This window comes from Dermochelys coriacea, chromosome 8 (assembly GCF_009764565.3).
Source record: "Dermochelys coriacea isolate rDerCor1 chromosome 8, rDerCor1.pri.v4, whole genome shotgun sequence".
NCBI classification, from domain to species: domain Eukaryota; kingdom Metazoa; phylum Chordata; order Testudines; family Dermochelyidae; genus Dermochelys; species Dermochelys coriacea.
In genome coordinates, this window is record NC_050075.1 from 78,685,313 (window position 1) to 78,709,181 (window position 23,869).

Below are 23,869 nucleotides of genomic sequence, written 5' to 3' on the forward strand. Positions count from 1 at the left end.
AGGGCTGGAGGGATGAGTTTGTGCCATAATGTTAATTACATTTTTCATTATTATTTAGGGTGACCAGACAGCAAATGTGAAATATTGTGACGGGGTGGGGGTAATAGGAGCCTATAAAAGAAAGACCCGAAAATCAGGACTGTCCCTATAAAATCAGGTCATCTGGTCATCCTATTATTATTGGAGGAATAACATGCAAAAATGTGTGTAGAATTTTAGACATATTATGTATGTAACCATGTGGAAAACCTTTGAAGATTTTTAACAATTAATTTATGGTTTTGCACCTACCTGTTTTTCCTTAATGCTACCGTGCAGGTGAGGAGCCAGATGCAGGCTCACTTGAAGGAGTTAGAACATGTTCGTGACTTACTGAAAGTATCTGAAGAGAGGCTGCAGGAGTATCAGGAAAGCCTGTTGTCCTACAAAAAGAGCTATGCTGACAAATCCAAAACCATTAGGAAGCTACAGGTCCAGGTGCTTAGAGCATAACCATTTAATAGTAAAGTATCTAAACTATGGAAGAAAGTCTTGGGAGTAGTTTTGACATCTGAGGGAACGCATATCAATGTTCTCTCAGCCACATACTTGCTTAATACAACAAAAGTTCCTTGTGCAGCAATTGCGATGCTCTTTTTGATACGGTCTGCTTAGATTTTTCTATACGTTCAGAGAATTGAAATTGAGGCTTCATTCACTAACTGAAAATTCTTGTGTTTAGATTTTAGAGCTTTCTAATTTAAAAAAAAAAAACCCTCTTCCCTTTTGAATAATTAGGTATGTTTAATGTGAATCCCCAGCTGAATCCCAGAAAGTTTTCCTTGTTAGTGTACTATACAGTTCTAAAGCACACCATTATATCTAATGGAGTAATTTCAATCTCTGGGTATTTGTCCTGTAATGAAAATATTACATTTTAAAAAATGATATTGTAATGCCTAATTCATAAGCTGGGCAATATTTGTTCAGGGAAATGACTATAAATCAAACCTTCACAGTAGTAAATTATATCCTTTCTATTTTACAAGTTATATTGTATTTTACATATAAATGTGCTAAAAAGGACACTTCAGACTTCTAAAAAAGATGATTTTAAATAATTTTTAGAGTTTTTTTAATCACTGTTGTTTGTAATATTAAGGGCCTGAACATGTTTTTCCTCCTGTTTTTTATATACATTTCAGTTTTCAAAGATTGTTTTTCTCTCAGTGTTCAGAATAAAAACTTAGTTTTTTATTTTAAATTTAAATTTGTGTGACAGACCATATATCTTTTTTGTGGACTAGAATAATCTGTGATAGCAGAGCTCTGGGAAGTGTTGGAATTAATGGGGAAAACCAGAAAAGGTCTCCTAAAACTTATTGACGGGTACAGTGGCAAAATTTCCAATGATGTCATTAGAAACAGAATGAGATCCCATGTGCTATTTTTATGATCCTTATAAAAGTACAAGCTCTGGATTTTATGTTAAATTTCTTGGAAGCGTTATCTTTATAGATCTAGAACCAGCTTCTGCTCTCACTTAAACCTGTCCAAGGCCTCAATTCAGGAAATCACTTAATCATGTGTTTAATTTTCAGTATGTGCTTAAAGTTAATCTAATGCTTCTGTGCTTTCCAGAGTAGGGAGACTGTCCTGAATTGAGCCCTAAATGCAGAGGAACTCTGTCAGTGATAAGAGCGAGGAGTACTTGTGGCACCTTGGAGACTAACAAATTTATTTGAACCTAAGCTTTTGTGGGCTAAAGCCAACTTCATCAGATGCATGCAGCAGAAAATACAGTAGGAAGATACAGATATAGATATAACATGAAAAAATGGGAGTTGCCATACCAACTCTTAACGAGACCAATCGATTAAGGTGGGCTATTATCAGCAGGAGAAAAATAACTTTTGTAGTGATGATCAGGATGGCCATTTCAAACAGTGGACAAGAAGGTATGAGTAACAGTAGGGGGAAAGTTAGCATGGGGAAATAGTTTAGTTAGTGTAATGACTCATCCACTCCCAGTCTTTATTCAAGCCTAATTTAATGGTGTCCACCTTAATCGATTGGTCTCATTAAGAGTTGGTATGGCAACTCCCATTGTTTTCATGTTCTGTGTGTGTGTGTGTGTGTGTGTGTATGTATGTATGTATGTGTGTGTGTGTGTGTGTGTGTGTATATATATATATATATAAATACTTCCTACAGTATCTTCCACTGCATGCATCTGATGAAGTGGACTATAGCCCACGAAAGCTTATGCTCAAATAAATTTGTTAGTCTCTAAGGTGCCACAAGTACTCCTCGTTCTTTTTGCTGATACAGACTAACACGGCTACCACTCTGAAATCTATCAGTGATGTTTCTCAAGGTTTTCACTGTATACTTGCAATCAGAATCTAGTCACTTATTTGTCAACAAGACATTTAAATTCAAATAATCAGTATTTTTCTTCTATTAGATCTGGTTATAGTGTAATTAATTTGTATATATAGTTAAAGTCTAGTATATATGTTGGCAAAGTTTATTGCTCTTTTCAAAATAAAATGCTTTGGTGCTTTTAAAAGTCCATCAGACAGCACTTCTAAGCTGCTCCTGCATAACAACAGTTGTACATGTAGGAAAATGGTAAGGAAACAAATATCATTATCAAGCTTCCAAGCACTTTTTATATACTGTGAGGACAAAATAATTTTAAAATGGAGACTATGAGCCAGATTTTGCACTGATTTAAACAGGTTCAACTAAATGCATTAGGTTGCAGGGTGTAAGCCAGCCCTAAATTCATGCCTTAACAAGTCTTTAGCTTACATTATAGTCTGCTACATTAGTTGTATTTTATTTGCTTCAAATATAGGCCAAATACTGCTTGCTGTGGTGATGAAGTAGACCCATTGATTTTAGTAGGATAGCTTGAATAAGGCTAACTTGATTTGGCTTAAAATGTCCTGTGCAAATCTCCATTAAATAGAATGCAAACATTTTCACAGATGGATGACAAGTTCTTGAGAAACCATTCTTTGGAAGAGGAAAATTGTAACATTAAGAAGAAATATGAATATCTTAAAAGGTAAATGTGATATCTGACTAGTACTCACTTTTACATTTTTCTCCTCTTAATTAAATTTCATGTGTGTATCTCTTTTGCATAAAGACAGCTAGAAAAGATGGAAGTACAAAATGAAGAACTTGCACATCAGCTGGCAAACCAAGAGGAGAGTCTTCAGCAGAGTGAATTGCAGCTTAAAGAGAAATTAACAGAATATGATGCTTTAGCCAGACAGTTGGAGGCTGCTTTGGAAGAAGGCAGAAAAAAGGTATATATATGGTGTAATATGTTTCTAAATTTGATTGCAGTTTTTCCCATTTTCAAATAAAGAAAAACCTGGAAAAGAACAAAGGACTTGAGGAGGTGTGATGGTCAGACAAATCAAGAAAGGTAGATCATTCCATATGTAGGGGACCATGTGGAAAAATAGGTCAATGGGAGTTTTGCCTGAATAAATACAAAGAACTCTGGATTTCCTAACCCTCTTGAAACTGACGGCAAAACTCCCATTGACTTCGATGGGGCCGGGATTTTGTCCATCTTTATACAAAGGAATTCTTTCCTTCAAACAACATGAAGAGCTTCAACCATCCAATATTTAAATATGCAGAAGTGACAGTGTCTGATCAAAAGCTTCAGCTTGCCTTTTTTCATTTCCCTTTTGAATGGGTAGCCCACTAGGACTTTGATACTGAGCCTTTCTAATGTCAGAAGAGGGCTTTCCACACTCAAAATGTACAAGTTTTTTTGTGTGGTCATGAACAGAAAAGATAGATTTCAAGCAATAAAACAAATAGGTGAAGTGTTGGAACTTGCATCACAAGTAACTATTGCAGTACAATCAAGAAATATATATCTGAAGTGATAATGTCCCCATTAAATTAACTATAAGTAAAGTAGAACCTACAATTGTATGATTGTTCTCATATTCTAGTAATACTGACATATTCTGAATAAGTCTCAGTTCAGGACAGATTCACAGATGAGTCAGACTTTTTTTTCTCCCCCCATTAATCATTCAGACAGTATTTTCCTTTGAGACAACTTATTTCATTTTAAATCAGAATGTATTCCATGTGTGCTCAAGATAATTGGTGGGGAATAGAGGGAGGATTATAACCAGCAAATATGGAAGAGGCTATCAATTATAGCATAAAATGGTTTAAAATTATTTTTTTTGGGCTTCAAATGCAGGTTTATATGTAACTACATCTCTACCTCGATATAACATGGTCCTCGGGAGCCAAAAAATCTTACCACGTTATAGGTGAAACCACGTTATATTGAACATGCTTTGGCCTCAAGCATTTCCATTAAGTCACTTCCCACCCTGACTGACCCCTCAGAACCCCCAACCCATCCAACCTCCCGGCTCCTTGTCCCCTGACAGGCCCCTTGGGACTCCCACATCCTATCCAATGCCCCCCGTTCACTGTCCCTCGACTGCCTCACCCCCAGAACCTCCGAACCATCCAACCCCCACCTGCTCCCTGTCCCCTTACCACCCCCCGAGACCCTCTGCCCCTTATCCAACCCGTCAGCTCCAGCCCAGCACCCTTAACACACCGTTTAGAGCAGCGTGTCGGAGCCAGATGCGCTGATCTGCCGGAGCGCACAGACCCACCCCCCAAAGCGCTGCTTTACCGCGTTAGATCTGAATTTGTGTTATATTGGGTTGCGTTTTATTAGGGTAGAGGTGTGTATAGCTTTTTGTTCTTTCGTTACATCACAGGAATCTGAAGAGGTGGAAAAAAATTCATCCAAGGAGAGAGCTCTTCAGACAAAAATATTGGCTCTGGAAACTGAATTGAGAGAGACACGAGAGGAGCAAAAGCGACTTGTCTGCAAATTAAACAATGTGAGTATCTATCTCTTTACTGACAGGTTTGAGAGTGGTAGCCGTGTTAGTCTGTATCAGCAGAAAGAATGAGGAGTACTTGTGGCACCTTAGAGACTAACAAATTTATTTGAACATAAGCTTTTGTGGGCCAAAATCTACTTCATCAGATGCATGCAGTGGAAAATACAGTAGGAAGATATAGATATAGATATAAGATGAAAAAATGGGGGTTGCCATACCAACTCTTAACGATACCAATCAATTAAGGTGGGCTATTATCAGCAGGAGAAAAATAACTTTTGTAGTGATGATCAGGATGGCCATTTCAAACGGTGGACAAGAAGGTATGAGTAACAGTAGGGGGAAAGTTAGCATGGGGAAATAGTTTAGTTAGTGTAATGACTCATCCACTCCCAGTCTTTATTCAAGCCTAATTTAATGGTGTCCAATTTGCAGATTAATTCCAGTTCTGCTGTTTCTCGTTGGAGTCTGTTTTTGAAGGTTTTTTTGTTGAATAACTGTGAGTTTTAGGTCTGTAATTGAGTGTCCAGGGAAGTTGAAGAGTTCTCCCACTGGTTTTTGAATGTTATAATTCTTGACATCTGATTTGTGTCCATTTATTCTTTTGGGTAGAGACTGTCCTGTTTGGCCAATGTACATGGCAGAGGGGCATTGCTGGCACATATCACATTGGTAGATGTGTAGATGAATGAGCCTCTGATAGTGTGGTTGATGTGATTAATCCTATGATGGTGTCCCTTCAGTAGATATGTGGACAGAGTTGACAACTGTCTTTGTTGCAAGGATAGGTTCCTGGGTTAGTGTTTTTGTTGTGTGGTATGTGGTTGCTGGTGAGTATTTGCTTCAGGTTGGGGGGCTGTCTGTAAGCCAGGACTGGCCTGTCTCCCAAGATCTGTGAGAGTGAGGGATCGTCCTTCAGGATAAAATCATAGAACATTAGGGTTGGAAGGGACCTCAGGAGGTCATCTAGTCCAACCCCCTGCTCAATCTCCAGTTTTTGGCCCAGAGCCCTAAATGGCCCCCTTAAGGATTGAACTCGCAACCCTAGGTTTAGCAGGCCAATGCTCAAACCACTGAGCTATCCCTCTTCTCCCCCCCCCCCATGGTTGTAGATCTTTGATGTGCTGGAGAGGTTTTAGTTGGGGGCTGAAGGTGATGGCTAGTGGCGTTCTGTTGTTTTCTTTGTTGGGCCTGTCCTGTAGTAGGTGACTTCTGGGTACTCTTCTGGCTCTCAATTTGTTTCTTCACTTCAGCGGGTGGGTATTGTAGTTGTAAGAATGCTTGATAGAGATCTTGTAGGTGTTTGTCTCTGTCTGAGGGGTTGGAGCAAATGCGGTTGTATCTTAGAGCTTGGCTGTAGACAATGGATCGTGTGGTGGGGTCTTTACTGACACTGATCATAAACTGCTTAGTTAATTTAATCTCTACATATATGCTAAAGTATTTTAAATATATGAATGTTTCTAAATGAATTTGTACATAGTTTGGGGCAGAAAGTCAGTTCACATAATTCAGTTAAGCATAAAGCTATCAGACTGCATATTTTGTGCACAGAATTATAGATGACAGGTTAGGAAAAGATCTCTAGGATACTTAATCCATCTTCCTACATTAGTGCAGGATTGTCTAATCTGCTAAAACCCCTTAGTGACCTCCTTTAGGGCTGCTCCTTATTCTAAAGTCTCACCTACACACAAACATTTATCCACTTCACTAAGTAGGTATGGACTTGTTACCAATTTGTATTTCTGAGCTGGTAAAAGAATCTGATCTTACCAGGAATCTGTGCCAACATTTTCAAACTTGAGTGCTTAAAGTTAGACACCCATAGCCTTATACAGGAATCTAAATAAGTGCCCTGATTTTCAAAGGTTTCAAGCACTTGCAGATTCATCAAGGTGGGGTTCAAGTGTAGAGGGATCTCAGTTGGGGGGGGGTCTGGGTGCAAGGGGTGGGAGTCCGGAGCCAGGGAGGAGGGGCTCGGTAGGTGAGCCAAGTAGGGGAGGGTGGAGCTTGGCAGGGAAATCTGGGTATGGGGGGGTTTGTACAAGGAGCTGCTCCCCCATCCACGCAACTCCCATGCATCCAATCACCCCTCCCCCCCATGGCTGAGGAGTGATGGGGGCAGGAAGCCAGAGGGTGGAGCTTTCTGTAGCTGGGGGAGGCTCCTGTCTGACCTGGACATGGCTTCTCCTGGGGAGGAAGAGTAAGTCCTGTCCTCGCCCAGCCCAGCCAAGACTAGCAGCTGAGCCCGGTTTTGGTAGGAGCCAATGTACCCCCTCCCAGCAGCGATTTACCTCTCCGCCAGCTGCTCCAGGCACTCTAAATGACACACCTGGGCTGCTGGGGAGGGGTGCATGACTGTTCTTGCGGCTTCCCTATCAGAAGTCATTTTTCTGCATGGAAACAAAGAAATCTGTTTGGTACATGAATTCTGTGCATGCGCAGTGGCCCAGAATTCCCCCCCAGAATAATGTTGACTTTTTGCTGGCTCTTTGAGGGCTGGATTCTTGAGAGTTTAAGATTTTTCTGTGGAAGCTGCTAATCCTGTCATGGCTACAGGGCAAGCTGTGCCTTTAACTTATTTTAGTTCCTCTCAAATATACCCTTTAGGTGACAGGTCTGGCTTTCTGCACCTCGCTCCAGGTAGAGCCACTCGGTCCAACAATTCTTAAACTGGATCTCTGGGCTGCAACCCCTTTTTACCAAGCATAGTAATGACACAGGCCCAACTCGCTTTTGGTACCTGTAAGAGGTTTCCTTCAGGGGTCTGTAGCAATGTAAGTTTGCAGTGACATAGAAAGTGTCTTCCAAATGAAGCATTATTTGATTGTTCCTCAAAAGTACAAAGCACTAGAATACAGGGTAGAAACAATAAAAGATCTACACTCATGAGTCTTACTTACAAAGGCTGCCAAGGAAAGTTTAAGGTACAAATACAAATCAGCCCAGCTAACTCCATCCCTGGCAGGGAGAAGCAGCCTGCCCTGCACAGCATCTCTGTCTCTCGGTGTTGGTCTTGGTGTCAGCCTCACTCTGCTGACACCCTTTTCTGCCTGTGGCAGGGTGCTGCCACAGAAGCCCTTAATCAGCTCCTGCCACTACAGCCCTAATACATTCTCCCTGATTGGGGCTGGGAGAACCTCCCTATGTTTGCCTGATAACTGACCACACCTGCCAGCCTCATCAGCAGGAGCTATAAGGCTGGAAGGAAGTGAGAGAAAAGGGGGTGGAGAGGAGATTAAATGGGAGGTCAGGCTCAGAGGGAGTAGGAGCTTCCTAGTCTGTTGCTGGCAAGGCCTGTAGTAGGCCAAGCAATTGTAAAACCTTTATATAGTTGGAAACTGGTGGTGGGAAACTGATCACAAACAAAGAACACAGGTGTTGCACCAGACTGAAGTGTCCCTGATTCACGGAGGCAAGGGGCCAAGAGGCTGAATCTAGAGGGGTGCAGTGTGAACCCCATTACACTACCTCTTCCTTTTTGTAGGCTAGCATCTGTAAGAGTTTAGAGTTTCAATGGTTTTCATTCTAGAAGTATTTAGGCGTCAGTTCAAAATAAATATGAAAAGAGAATTATTTATGCCTGAGGGGAGGTTTATTCTGAACAAACACAAAACGTATACATTGTTCACCTTCTCCAGTTACATATCCATAAAATGGGGAATACATATGGAAAGGAAAAACAAAAATCAAATTGTTCTAATCCTGTTAAAATGATGCTGGAAACAGGGCAGGGCTCAAGAAGGTAATTTTTTCTTTAAAGTTCATTTTAACCTGATTATTTCATCTAATTTTAGAATTAAATCTAAATGTTATAATTGACTAACAAATTTAAGAAAAATGTTTGTTTTAAGTAACTCGCATCTGAAATTGTGTTGTGATAGGCATAAAAGAAAATCCAAAAAATGATAATTTGTTACATAAACAATAATCTGTGATTTATCGTGTATGGATCTAATAAACAAGTAAATGGTGTTATCATTCACCCTTTAATGCCTATGTTACCCTTTAAAATAAAGATCAGTAACAGATGTTCTCATTAAAAAAAAATAAGCATGCGAGTTTTGAGTTTGTTTTGGAATTAAGGTGCCACAAATGTTTAATGATGGAAATGCAAAACATTTGACAGTTGCTGTAAAGGATATCCCAGGACTAATGTCCTTTTTTTTAAGAGTATAAAGTTATACAAACAGATCAATTTTGGCTCAGGAGACATAATTTATAGGTTCAAGCTTTTGGAATCATTCTGAAGGTCTTGCGTTTGTGTGGAGTTTGCCTAAAATTTTAGCCATGACAGACAGGGTTATAAACTTGAAGTACTAGTCTTATTGTATTTTTATTTTGTATTTTATTTCTAACTTGCATCCCCTTTCTCTCTTTTTTTCTTTAGCGTGAGAAACATCAGGAAGTATGTTTGAAAGAATTGGAGCACCATCTACAAAAATCAGAAAACCAGAACCACCGCATCCACAATTATGTACAGTTCTTGAAAAACTCATATATAACAACGTTTGGCTGATTTCTTTAATTTAGAATACTTTAAATAGCACTTTACAAGATTCTGTCCTTATTGGGTGTCCTTAACTCTCAGTGAAGTCAATGGAAGTTGAGGACACTTTGCTGGATTGAACCCTGTGTCATTAGGGCTTCATAGCAAAACTTTCACTCCCAAGTTTTTCAGAATTGAGCCTACCCTGAAGTATATACACTGTCTGTCTGATCATGTTCTGAATGTTTACATGGCATTACTAATCTGCATTTCTGGAACAATAGTGAAGGAAAAACTGCGCAGTCTCCACAACAGATATGCTTTCCTGTTGTTCACTGTACTTCCGCTGCTGTAAAAATCTCACTGGATTCAATTTGCATTCCAGCTACCATGACAGTAATAGAAATACTATTCTTACTATTTTGTAAGTGTAATTTATAATTGAAAGAAAATCGATTCAGATTATTATATGGAGGCACTAAATGTGGTGACAATCCTCCTGATAATGGCCCCAATTCAACAAGGTATTTAAGAATATCCCTAATTTTAAGCACATAAGTAATTCATTTGAAGTCAATGGGATCACTCGTGTGCCTAAAATAAACAGCATGCCTAAGTACCTAGCTGAACTGGGTCCAGAATGAAGGAAAATTCTGATTATGTAAATTGGTTTTCTATAGCAATAATATAAAATATTCTTACAGAATTGTGATACTGTTTTTAAAGGATAACAGTTTCAGACAACATCTAAACATCTCAATATATAAATTTTAAATGTATATTATATATCCTATAAATGTCCTTTTTATATAAAAAATAAACTGATGTTTCTTATTTTGTTTTACATGCACATGTTTTTAACTATAATCTTTTCTCAATATATAACAAACTACTAGCAATGAAATATTTATTGGTGCATCAGTGTTTCTTTTTTATTTTGCAATTAGGTATCCATATAAACAAGCTAATGGTCTATGAAGTAGTATTCTGTTGGCTTACATTCTACATGCTTTTTTTTTTTTTTTTAAAGAAAACGATTTAAGTATATTTGATTATTGTATCACTAGCACAGTACTTTCTATTACAACGTTTTGGTTGCCTGCCTTAAAAAACTAACGCTAAATATTCTTTTGATAAGGTTTAACATTTTCCTCCACCATTCAGAATTTACCTGTTTAGTGATACTGAACCATCATAACTTTTTAAAAAAAAATCATGAATGAAGAAACATCAAGATATGCAGAAGTAAGACCTTGAATCCAGTACCAAGTTTACTTTTAAAAGCCTAGCAGCGTCCACTTAAACCACATGAAGGTCACTGTAGTAAATGTAGGCTTCTTATTTGATAAATGGTTTAAGAATTTCCAATCAATTGCTTTTAACCTATCCTCTGCTATCCAGGAAATTAGAAAAACCTGAACCTTTTTGTCTTTACCTTAATGCAATAATTAGAGCCCTGCAAATACACGGCTATCTGCTTCATATCCATAGACCATTTTTGCAGATAGTGGAGCAGATGCAGATGCAACCTTACAGGGCTCTCTGGATCTGGAGTGGAGACAGATACGCGTTTGCACAGGGCTGAGCCAAGCTGAGCTGCGCCTGGCCAAGTCCCAAACCGGTTTGGAGACACTTTGCTTCTTCTCAGTGCCTGCTGAGCGGCTTATAAAATGCAGCCCGGTCCCCTTCATGGCAGGGGCAGCGACCCCTCCCTCCCCCACCCAGCAGGAGCTATTAAGCCAAGAAATACGTCCAGGAAAGGGTCATCGGATTTCCGACAGAGCCCAGAGCACTTTAAATAGGGATAAAAAATATGCTACCTGGGCTGGAAGCGTGAGAGGGGAAAGGGGGAGAGTCAGTGCCTGGCAGGGGATGGAGAGACCATGAAGGAGAGACCAAGGAGCCTGGCTGACGGCTCGGGGAGTGGCGGGATGAAAGTCAGCGCCACAGGAGAAGCAGGAGCAGGTGAGAAGACGTGGGAGCCCACGCATGTCCAGGGTGGGGAATCTAAGCAGGGGCCTCCTGGGCCACGTCCTGCCCTCATGTCGCCTGAGGCGGCAGGCCCCATACCTGGCAAGTACATGTTGAGCAGCAGCAGCTGGACTCTGGTGCCTTTTTGTCACATAGCAGCACTTAGAGTGACCAGCTAGCAAGTATGAAAAATTAGGACAGAGTGTGTAGGGTAATAGATGTCTATATAAGAAAAAGCCCTGAATATCAGAACTGTCCCTATAAAATTGGACCATCTGCTTAACCTACAGGCGCCTGTCCTGTGGCATCCGGCTCGGGCACCCAGGGGGGTGCAATATGCTCTGGGCTGGTGGCCAACAGCCAGTGGCTGGGGCTGGGCAGCAGTTCGGAATTGGGGCTCTCCAGCATCCGCTCACCATCCAGCAGCTCGGCCCCCCCCTCCACACAGCCCCTTCTCCTCAAGACCCCACCTCTGCACCGCCCCTTACCCCCAGTCCCTATCCTCATGCTGCCACTTCCCTGCAAGACTGTCCCCGCCCCCCAGCTCATCTCACTCCTTCCCCCCCCCTTGAGACCGCTTGTGGATGCGGATAGAGGTAAAAGTTGGCTAGCGGATTGTGGGTCGGATCGCGGGTTGATCCTGGTGGATGTGGATCGGATGCGGATTCACATTTTTGTATTCGTGAAGAGCTCTATCCACAGCTATACCTTACCTCCCATAGCTGTCTACGTGGATTAGTGGAATTGGTGACAGTTTCAGAGGCAGAATCTTTACCTCAATGTAGTACACATTCTCTGTATGCTTCAAGTATCCCATGAGTATAATACACCTCAGTTGTTTCAGGCTGATAGATGGTGATGCACTGCTCAGAAAACACTATGCCACTGAGATATCAGGTTGAGGTTGCTGCGCTGGCAGTTAGAAAAATATATCTTATGAACTGAGAAAAGAAATTATGGAATCACTAAGGCCCTTATCTTTCAAATTCTTATGCATGCACTTAACTTTGTGTTGAAGCCAATGGAATTACTTATATACGTCAAGTTAAGCTTGTGCAAGATTGAGTCTGTGGGACCATTGTTTTTGTATAAAGTTACTTACATGTAAGTATTTACAGGATTGAAGCTTAAGAGACAGTAGCTATTCACCTTTTACTTGGATGCTCCTACTATAGGTAGCTGCAACTAGAAAGCACTATGAGTTTGGCTGAGGCTACTATATTACCAGACGATACTCTGACTGTGCTTAAGTATTATTTACTTGAAGGCTAGGATATGTTAATGCTAAGCAAAGAGAATAACATCTTTTATAAACACATCAGGAGGAAAAATACTAGAGGAGGAAAATATAGGCCCATTAGTAAGTAGGAGGAGGATCACTGTCCAGTGTTGACTCAAATACCTAAGGTACTGAACTCCTTGTTTAAATCTGTATTCAATTACAAAAAATAAAGTAAGTTTTAACTGCAAAAATGAGGAAATCCTTGTAAAAATAACTGTTCACAAAGAACAGGAACCATAAGGTAACACTTGGAAAATCTGAAAGTATAAAAGTCAGCCGGCATGTATGTATGTTATGCCTTGCAGGTCAGAGGTTCTTAAATTGTGTTCTGTGGAGCACTTTATGTGGTCTGCAGAGAGCTGGTTGATCACATGGTGCTAGATCCTTCCTCCTTACTTCCAACTGCTAAATGGTATTAAAAGACAGATCAAAATATATGTAGTTGCCTCAGAGATATTATGGGATTGTGAATTGGCAGGCTGCAGACAATCTCTATATTTACTACACAGAAGAACAAAGTATATTCACCTATCTTAATGTTGATAACTTGCCTGTCAAAAAATTACTAACCCCAGACAAGTGAGTAACTTTCTGCATGGTTGAACTAATACATCTGGATAAACAGATATTCAGTAGGAGAAATTTATTGGTGATAGTGACAGCAAGTCAGACCTAGTCTGTAATGTCAAATGAGAGCAACAAAGGCCAACGCAGTTTTAGGCTGCATACATAAAGGAACAACAACCCAGGAAATGAAAGGTCTGTATGACTCCAGTGTAGCACACCCAGAATATAATGTTCAATTCTGATCATTTTATTTACAGGAAAATATGGACAAATGGGGAGTGTTCAGAGATGTTAGGATGCATATGGTACATTTCCAGCCATCAGAATGTTCCCCAAATCTGCCCTTTTTTGAAAATAAGATGGCACAGTTCTTGATTGTGCTCTTTTATTGCTTCCAAATGGTTTAAACTACTGCTGGATCCAACTGGATAATACCGCTAGATCACATACGTCTTGTGTCTTGCTGAGTCGTAAGTGCATACTGCCTCCACACTGAAAGGGAACATCCCGAGCTCCCGAGGGGATAGCAACCCAAAAAGGATTTTATTTCTTTATGAAGCATTAGCTATGTGTTACCATTAACCTGTCTACATCTTGTAGTTTAGAAGGTACCTTTATGGCTTGGTGTCTCCTTGTTTTTCAGCATACACAGCAGCTAGTGATCTTTATTTTCACATTACAAAATTCAGATATCTTCTCTTTATTTATAGCTCTCTTATTATGAGGCACATACATTGGCTTTTTTCCTCATACTGCTAGTGGCAAAGTTGACATCTATGTCACTGAAATGATGTCATGCTTATGTAATATATTGTACTCAACCTCATGATATGCAGCCACCACCAATGCACTGTGGAAGAAAACTTCATTCTATAAGCAGCTTTTAAGGACACTCTTGACCATATAACAAATCAAATCATACAAACACTGGGTTTAGTACCTTGGTTCCAACCCATCAACAGAGCTGCTGGTTCTTTCTTAAGCAGGAGGAAACCTTCAGCGTGCAAGATGGCTTATCACTGGTTCTACAAATATGCAGCATAGTGTCCTTCTGACATAACCTTCCCATTTGCATCCCAGTGAGCTGAATCCTGTCTATACTCAGGCAAAATTAATTTATAGTGCTTAACTTGAGGAGTTCGGTATAACCGCTTAGATAGGTTACTGTAGATAGAAGAAACTTAGGACTTGGCTCAGTAAATTTGATCTAACTCAATTTATGAAAAGAAAGCTGTATGTTTTTAAAATTCACTTTATAATCTTCGCAATTCCAGAGTCTTCCGACAGGACCATTTTGGAGTCTGAAGTCCCTCTTGCAATGACAACTGTTTTCCTGATCGTGATGACATTTTGTGGCTGTTCAGAATGGTTGGGTTTTTCCCCCCACCGTTGAAATAGGGTAGCTAGCCCCAAGCATAATTCGTTTTCTTTCTCAACTGGGCTTATTCCTTTTATGAAGAAAGAGACTGATTTCTTTTATTTTTTCTAACTAGTTAAGTACTTAAAATTCACACCAGATTCTGCAGATATTTTAGCAACATTGTTAATACTGCCAATTTAATTATTTGTGTTTATTTTACTGTATAGAAAGCAGTCTGTTACACTGCAGATTTCCTTAGCAGAGCTATGTTGAACTGATGGAGTTTGGGGTCTCTTATCCTTTAAATTATTTTATTTGCGTGCGCGCACACACACACACACACACGAAAATGACAACAGAGCCTACACCATTCTTTAGAGAGAACCTGATTCTTCATTTCCTATATATACATCTTAAATCTCTATCAAACAGGTCTTTTAGAAAGTTGTTATATGTACCTTTTACTGTCATTTTCATCTTTAGAGGCACATGACAAAGCTGCTAACATAAGTGCACACGTAGTTTTCAAATAAGCTTTTGACTTTTTTTTCCCCAGAAAAATCTTTACATGTTCAACTACAGCTCTATCGAACTTCTTTCTGGTGGTGGTTATAAAAGGTTACAGAAGAATTGTCAAGCAGCAATATGAGCTCAGTGGTACTGTGGTCATGAATATCTGTCTATTATAATACTCTTTTGTTGGAGCTTTAACAAGTGGGAACCTTCCCTTTCTGCCTCTCTGAGCTCACATAGAGTAGCAAAAGTGATCAGACATTCTTCATGTCAGTTTGAACATCCTTTTCAAAGATGAGTTAATCCAGCAGAAAGTGATCAAGAGATTTAAGCTATGTAAGAAAACAAACAGTTTGTGTTGTCTGTATAATGATGAGAAAAATAAGACTGCAATATTGGTCAGGTCTACACCATTCTGTTTTAAGAAGCTTCTCTAGTAAAAATATATTTCACTATAGTTTTTTAATTTTTAATACAAAGCCATTCATTCTGCATACTATAGGATTTTATATTCTGGATGAGACATCTGACTTATAAACAGTTTGTGCCAATACAACCTAAAGGCTGATTCAGCATGGTACTTAATCTGTACATAACTTTGAGCATGTGAGTAGTTCCGCTGTCCCATCAATGTCATTGGGACTATTGTTTCACGCTTAAATTCCCTGCTAAATCAAGGTCAAGGATGCTTACCCTGTTACATTATGCTCTTGATAGTACTGAAACATTCATGTTTTTTAATCACTATGTTTGTACAAGTAACTCCACATGATGAATGGGATTTTTTTTCTTAAATTATGTTTCACTGTAGCTTCCATCCAAGGATTGTTAATATGTGATCCATGGACCCAGGTGTCTCTAATCAACCTGATAGATTTGTTTGGGATTGGGAGGAGAAACAGCCCATTAAAGGGACAGTGTCATTCAGAAGAGTAGTCTTTCCTCAGTACTCTGTACCTTTCTGTGTATATTTGTTAACACAATAAAATTTAAACTGTTTTTTTTAGAATTATCTAGAACAATCTAGACACAGTAAAGTTGGGAAATAAGTTGCATTTTATCCATTCTATCTGGAAAATTCCATTTCCATGCACAGTGTCCCTTAATTAAGGTTCTGAAATTCTAACCAGGTGGAGTTTTGAGTCTGCTAGTCCAAAAGAAGCCAATAAGCACTCAGGCACTAGTCTTGCAATTATTGATCTCTGATAAAAGGGAAAGTAATGCACCAGTACCTCATTTTTCATTGTATTTGGGAAAGTCAGGATTTGAAGTAGAAGATGCTCATAATATAATATGCTTTAGATTTGTTAATGTCTGGAAAAACAGAATTTAAAGCAGAAGCATAAATTTTAAGGCTACTTGGGGCCCTACCCTCTTTAATCCTGTCTGCCAAATAGCCTATTACTAGTAGTTTAGGGTTGATAGAAGATCTTTTATCTTTGTTTCCTATCCATGGCATAAAGCTGCTTTAAATTCTGTTGTAAGATTATTCATGGAAACTTTCCAGAGAGATAATAGAAAACTTAATAGCTTCCCTCTGTAAACCTGCCTCCTCAAGGAATTTCTTGATAGAAGACATATGAGATATGATCTCCACTGAGTTCCTTACAGCTGAGTCATCAGCCTGATGTGATATGTTACTAGCTCTCAAGCCTTCCCAATTCTCTTGCATAGTTCCTTAGTGCCTGAAACCAAGATCTGGATCTCCAGATAAGTTTTAAAAGGGACTACTAATATCCAATTCACCATAACTTCCACTAAAATCTTCACTACTGCATTTTGCAGCAGAGGGAATAAAGGAAAGAAATTGGTCCCCATATATGCAATTTTTTGCAAAGGCACCTGTTACCGAGTCTTCCCTACAAGGGAACTTGCAGATAAATGTCTCCAATTTCCTGTTTTCTGATTGTTCTGGAAGTCCCCCATAGAGTTATATATCTATGGAAAATACTCTTCCTCCTGAAGACTTTCCTTTTCAAAAGGGCATTCCCCATCATCTTTCTTTTGTTTGGAATGTGAAGAGTTGCAAGAGAAGCTGCTAGAATCTAGCATAATTTCAGAATTATTAATAGAGCCATCTGTCTAATATTGCCCTCTACAATCTCTTTCCTGGATAAGAAACCACCGATTTGTTGCCTTAGAACTTGTGCATGATCTCTTGTGGGACATCTAGAAGAAGGAGAACATTTCAAATGGTCTGGATTAATCTGTTGATTTTTGAAAAAAGTCCCCCAATTCCCTTTTCATGTTTGATGGGATGGGCAACCCACTTTTCTTTGGATGCCTTTTGCTCCATAATCATAGGAGGTACAATAGAAAGGAGAGACTGCTTGGGCAGATATCAGGCACAGATTCAACACCTCTGTCACATCCATTAATTTCTCTTCTCAGTTGCTCAGGGAATAACAAATTATTGTGTTGTGCTTAATACTTAGTTCCTAATTTTAAAGTGTGTGAGGAAGAGGATAAGAAGGAGCAAGGGAAGTTAGAAGCCAAGAAAGAATGGTGTCAAGGGGCAAGTTGATTGGTTAAAATGACCCCTTAAGAAAAGAAAAGAAAAATGTAATTGTCAGAGACTGAGCTGAAATAGTCTTGGTCAGGTTGAGCAGGGGAGTGATGGTGCATGAGTAAGGTGACGTGACTACATGTGGAAGGAAACAGCTCCTGCTTTCTCCGTGAAGTAACTGGTGAGAGGTGGGCAGAGTGGGAGGAAGGGCTTGGAAGAGACTGTGTGCCTTACTTACTCCACTAGCTGAATCCAGGCTGCAGCGTAACAGTAGAAAGTCAGCTATATCCCTTCCCCTGGTGGGATAGCTAGAGCCAGTCAGTTCAACCAACAATAGAAGCAGAACCACACGGGAAGGAGGTTGGGCTACAGCACTGAGTAGATGCAATGATTTAGCTCAGATTTCAGGCTGCTTTTATTGGTGAGGCTCCTGTGGAGCTCCAGTCAGTTTAAAGCTTCACTGAAGAATGCTTCTGCTGATGGAGCTTCCCTCACAGGTACAGGGAGCTTGCACACTCCCTGAGCCCATACTGGTAAATAAACCCCATTGATACCATTCTCTGGCAAGGAATTCCAGCAGTCAGAGGGCATGTTTATTGTAAACCCCCTACCTATCCTGATTTGCACTTTGGGTTAGAATATTTACTTTCTTGTTCATGGTTAATCCCAAAGCTCATAACTGCATGATCACTTAGTGATAAGCTTCAGAGTATCCATCAGTGGTGCAATGATTACATCATCACCAAAATGAACTCACAATTTGCAGCCCAGGATCTTAGCATCACATGGCTGGTTTGAGACCCATTGCAAAGGTTCTTGGCGCTTATAAGTAGCTCAAAAGAATATCATCCTATTAAGTGGTGGTGAATAAATTATTCCTGCCCAGAGAAATCTGATACCTTTTGACATTCTGATTGCATAAAAGGTATTTTCTCCCCCAACCATCCACCCCAGAATCTCAGAACTCTGAGGTTGACCTTCCACACATTTTATTATTTTCAAAGGTTAAACTGTACCAAATACTTGGTACAAAGCAATTAACACAAAGCAATTAATCTCTGATCTGGTTCATTTGAAAAGTGATAGTAAAAATATGCCTCCAGGTGTGTACACCTTCCCACAGGGCTGACCTTACCATGAGGTGAACTGAGGCAGCCGCCTCAGGTGCCAGACAGTGGGGGGGCGCCACTAGGACCCAGAGTGTAGAAAATTGTGTCTGCTCCTGGTGCATATGTATTCTCTCTGCTCTAGATGCACAGAGATGGTGGAGTGCTGTGCTGGAGGAAAGAGGACACAAAAGTCATCCCAGGCAGGCAGGAGAAAAGGTGAGGGGGAATAACAGAAAGCAGCAGGAGCTGCAGGGAGAGAGAGGAGGAGGAGCCTCTTATGTACCTCTCTAGCACCCCCAGGAGCCTGGACTGATTTAACACCAGCTTCTCAGAGAGCTTCCTGTTTCCTGCTGCTTCCCTGAACCCACTTGAGGAGAACAGGCAGTCAACTGAAGTAGTAGGAGCCAGTTAGGCCCTTAAGACTCTGATATCTTCCCTCACTCAGGCCCTGCTACCAGCCTGTTTATTTGTCCCTTTCAATTGAGTGTTGAGAGCCACTATAGCTGGCACAGAACAGCAGTCATGAGTGAAAGAAGAAAATGCCCCTCTGGGGCAGCATTCAGAAAAAGAAAGAAAGCAAAGGAAGCTTTTCTATATAAGCAGGAAGGAGCTCTCCTGAGATACATAGACACAAATGTTCACAGTGAGCTTTCTGGCCCCAGTGAGGATGTGAGTGGTGAGGAGATGCCTGATTTTCCAATTAGTCAGAGTGCAGGTGACCTGGCAGCTACTGCAGCATCCATATCTCCATCTCAAATGTGTAACCATGCACATTCCTGAAGAAAAGTGTAGATCGGAGAAGAAGAGTGTGATGGAGGCAGAAGAAACAGCTGCTGCTGAGTTTAGCTCTTTCAGTCTAGATGATCCAGGACTGGAGCAGTAGCCTAAGGGACTTCCTTGTACTGCATAGGCCACAGCAAGTGAAAAACTTCATGTTCCCCAAAGACAATGAAAATAGAAGTTTCCATCCAACACATTACTGGAGTGAAATCCCCAATGGTGACAAGGTGGAGAGGCCATAGCTTATGTACTCAAAAACCCAGAATGCTGCATACTGTTTTTGTTGCAAACTCTTCCAGTCTACAGGTTCTACAGGACTGGAAAAATCTGGCTAGAAATCTGGCATGCCATGAGAAGGCAGCAAATCACCAGAGAGCATTCTATTGGTGGAAAGAGCTTGAGATGAGACTAAGGTTAAAGGCCACCATAGATGATCCGCATCAAGAGAAGATTGCGTCAGAGTCTCTTTACTGGCAAAATGTTCTGAAAAGGCTCATTGCCATTGTGAGAATGCTTGCTACCCAAAATCTAGCACTGTGTGGCACTTCAGATCCACTGTATGTGCCAAACAGTGGAAACTTCCTTAAAATTGTGGAGCTGATGGCTGAGTTTGATGCTGTACTGCAGGAGCATCTCAGAAGAGTCACCACCCAAGAAATGTACACACACCACTACCTTGGAAAAACAATTCAAATTGAGATCAGACAGTTACTGACAACAAAAGTCAAACAGAAGATTGTGGCAGATCTGAAGTCAGCAAGATAGTACTCTGTTATTCTGGACTGCACACCTGACATCAGCCATACGGAACAAATGATTTTAATGGCACGTTTTGTGACAACAACAGAACCTAGTGAAAATGTCCCTGCAATGGTGATTGTCAGAGAGCATTTTCTAGAATTTATTGGCATTGATGATACTATAGGAGCTGGTATGACAAATGTGCTTCTTAAAAAGCTGGAAGATATGGGAATTGTGATAGCTGACATGAGAGGTCAGGGCTATGATAATGATGCCAACATGAGAGGAAAGAACAGAGGAGCACAGACACAGATCTGAGAGTTAAACCCTCGAGCTTTTTTTGTCCCATGCAGTTCTCATTCATTAAACTTGGTGGTCAGTGATGCAGCATCAGCTTCTAGTGAGGCTGCTGAAGTTTGAAATGTAATTCAAAGCATCTATGTATTTTTCTCTGCATCAACTCATCGATGGCAAATTTTGAAGCTACATCCGGGAACATCCTCTCTGTCACTGAAACCACTGAGTGCCACACAATGGGAAAGTCGAGTGGAGGCGATAAAGCCTATCAAACACCAAATTTGGAAGATAAATGATGCCATAGTTGCCATTATGGAGGATAATGCTATGAGAGGAACTGTTCATGGGAGAACAGTGGCAGAGGGAAATGGAATCACCAGAAACATACATAACTTCAAATTTCTTTGTGGCTTAGTGTTGTGGTATGACATACTGTTTGAAATAAATGTTGTAAGCAAGAGACTCCAAGGTGTTGACCTTGATATATCTGGAGCAATGGAACAACTGGACAAAGCAAAGTCATACCTACAATCTTACCGGTCAGATGAGGGATTTCAAAACATTCTGAAGAGTGCATAGAAGTTGGCAGAGGAACTTCACACTGAAGCTATTTTCCCACCCGTTCAAGAATACACGAGTCACCAAAGAAGAAGACATTTTGGTTACAAGGCATGGGATAATCCCATAAGAGACCCCAAACAATGATTCAAAGTTGAATTCTTTAAGCAGGTGCTAGATTGTGCAATGCAGTCAGTTGAAGAACGTTTCATGCAGCTCAAGTAACACAGAAGTATATTTGGGATGTTGTATGATATTCCAAAACTCCTCACTATACTTGAAGAAGACCTACACCAGCAATGCAGGGCACTAGAGACAGTGCTGACACATGATGACATGCGCGATATTGATGCAAGTGATTTAGGTGATGAACTGAAAGCCCTATCAAGATACATTTCAGCAGGATCAATTCCAAAGGCTGTTCTGGAATATATGTGCACAAATAAGATGACCACCCTCTTTCCAAATGTTTTTGTTGCTCTGCACATACTTCTGACACTTCCTGTAACAGTTGCCAGTGGAGAACGCAGCTTCTCCAAGCTGAAGTTAATAAAAAGACATCTACGCTCCACAATGACACAGGAGAAGCCTTGCAACCATCTCAATAGAGCATGAGCTGTCCCAGAGTGTGGACCTTGAGGAAGCAGTTCAAATCTTTGCAACCAAGAAAGCATGGAGAGCACCACTTTGATTATTCAGCTAAAAATGCCAGTGTTTACTATGCAGACAAGAAAAATTACATTTGCTGTTCAGGCGTTTGAAAGTTAAGTGTTACTTAAAATTTTTGAACAAGGCATTTTAAGTTAGATCTCCTTTATTGGGGTAGGTAGCAGAGCAGTACCATGAGAGGAGTAGAATAGGAAGAAGGCAGAATTGAGACCTTTAAAAGTTTTGGCCCAAGCGAGTGGGCATGGGGGCGTCATTTGAGCTCCCCGCCTCAGGGGTAAAAATGTTGTGAGCCGGCCCTGCCTTCCCACAATCTCACCACATCTTCTCACAACACAAGTTATCTATTTCTTCTCTAAAATTGTGCCTTCTGAGTTATTGTTAGCATAAATACTTCAAATGCCCCTTTCTTTCATTGGCTCTGCTAAAAATAGAAATCATGGCCTATCAGTTATACTTTGTATCTTTTTCATCTTAATTTAACCCTTTTAAGGTAATCTATGCCATATAATTTTTAGTGTAGTTTTTCTGTAGCCAGCAACCACCTTCATAACTTTAATCATTCCCCACGAAAGCTTCTTTCAGGCCAAGCCCTTTTTAATTATCACTGTGACCACATCTATTTTAGTAAAGATCCTTGCAGAGATGCAGTTTACTCCGCTGTGGCAGCAATCCACTTGCCAATTTACAGCTCCACCCACTAAAGTGCCCCTTTGAATTATAAACTACTAAAGTAAACATGTATTTTTAACAACCTCATGTATTTTTAACAGTCGTGCCTGGTTATCAAAACTGAAAACATTTTGAAGTACAAAAATGGTAGGTTGGCATTTCAGATTATTTTCAGAATACAGGGTGTTCTTCCAGGTTAGGTTTTTTTCCTATATACAGTATATATAAGAAAATCCATATACAGTATATTGTAAAACATGAGCTATACGTTACTTACATTTAATTATTTTCTTCAGGTTAAAGCCCAATTTTCAATAATCTTAAAAGAAATCCCAAACTTTTCTACCTTTTCTATAATGGTCCTAATGCATTAATTTTTTTTTTTTTTGGTTTTCGTAATTTATAATGTGATGTACTGCACTATACTTTTTATGATTAGCATAAAACATAACAGAACCCAGAGCAGTTGAAATGCTTTCACTGAGCTTCTTCCCCTTTCTTCATCTCTTTCTCTATCTCTCTTTATGAAGTTAACTTTTGTATAGTAGAAGAGGCCACATTTAACTCAAGCCCAATTTGGGTGTAGCAAATTTGGGACTCAAACGTGTAGTCACTTATATATGTGCTTAACTTTAAGCACACAAGTTGTTCCATTCACCAGTACAGGGCTGTCTATTTTCTTGCAGATTCATTCACACAGATTATTTTTGAGATAAATTACTATCTGAATATGATCATTATATTTAAAGGAAAATACCTACAAGATCTGTAGCATTCCATTAAAGTGATCTGAGCCACTGTAAATAGCAGTTATATTTTTCTTTGTTTTTAGTTATAGGGCTCTGCAATTGTTTCAAAATCAAATATCAAAAATATGTCATAATTACTTAAATAAAATATCAGATTATTTTATCCCCTTTGTGTTAACCATAATCCTAGTGTGTGGAGTACTACCAAGCAGTACCAGTAACAATATTGACATTTATGTTGACATGATTAAATTTCAGAGTTGACTGTTCTGTGACAGAGGTCTGAACCTCTGTCTCTAATTCATAGGTTATGGGAAAATATTAAACAAAATTGCTTGGAAAGTTTATCATGGGACTTGACCAAAAATGGCAATTGCCAGTGAAAGTAAAATCTGAGCAAGTTGTAAACCTTTGAAAGGCAGCCATTAATCATAGTTAAGGATTTTCTTTTCCTCAGTGGACCATCTTCTACAAGCTGAAGAATGAAGCTGTTTTACCAGATGTTATGGTATGCATAGGTAACTGGAGAAAACTGGTTAGGAAAGAGGAGTAGCAGCCCTGGATCAGGTTGGTCTTGATTAGGAAGTCTTGAGGATAGCAGACAAAAGCGTTTCTGTAGACACCAGTGCGATGCCAACAGATGGGCAAAAAAGTTCCAAAGGACGATACTGCTTTCCAGGGATATAAGGCAATCACTTTTTTTCTCTGTAA

The 23,869-nt window shown here is 39.9% G+C and overlaps 1 protein-coding gene across 15 annotated transcripts in view; it reads left to right on the forward strand.

Moving 5' to 3' along the window:
* ODF2L (outer dense fiber of sperm tails 2 like) overlaps positions 1 to 10,221 on the forward strand; it is a 47,034-nt gene extending 36,813 nt beyond the window's left edge. For 10 of the 15 annotated variants that reach the window (XM_038414553.2, XM_038414557.2, XM_038414556.2 and 7 more), the window contains 5 exons: positions 319 to 477; positions 2,976 to 3,055; positions 3,140 to 3,302; positions 4,767 to 4,892; positions 9,289 to 10,221. In XM_038414553.2, coding sequence (XP_038270481.1) covers positions 319 to 477; positions 2,976 to 3,055; positions 3,140 to 3,302; positions 4,767 to 4,892; positions 9,289 to 9,417 — 657 coding nt within the window. In that variant the 3' untranslated portion in view covers positions 9,418 to 10,221. The remainder of the gene's footprint in view (positions 1 to 318; positions 478 to 2,975; positions 3,056 to 3,139; positions 3,303 to 4,766; positions 4,893 to 9,288) is intronic. The other 5 variants (XM_038414560.2, XM_038414565.2, XM_038414559.2 and 2 more) reach the window with 1 other exon arrangement.
* The last annotated feature ends 13,648 nt before the right edge of the window (positions 10,222 to 23,869 follow it).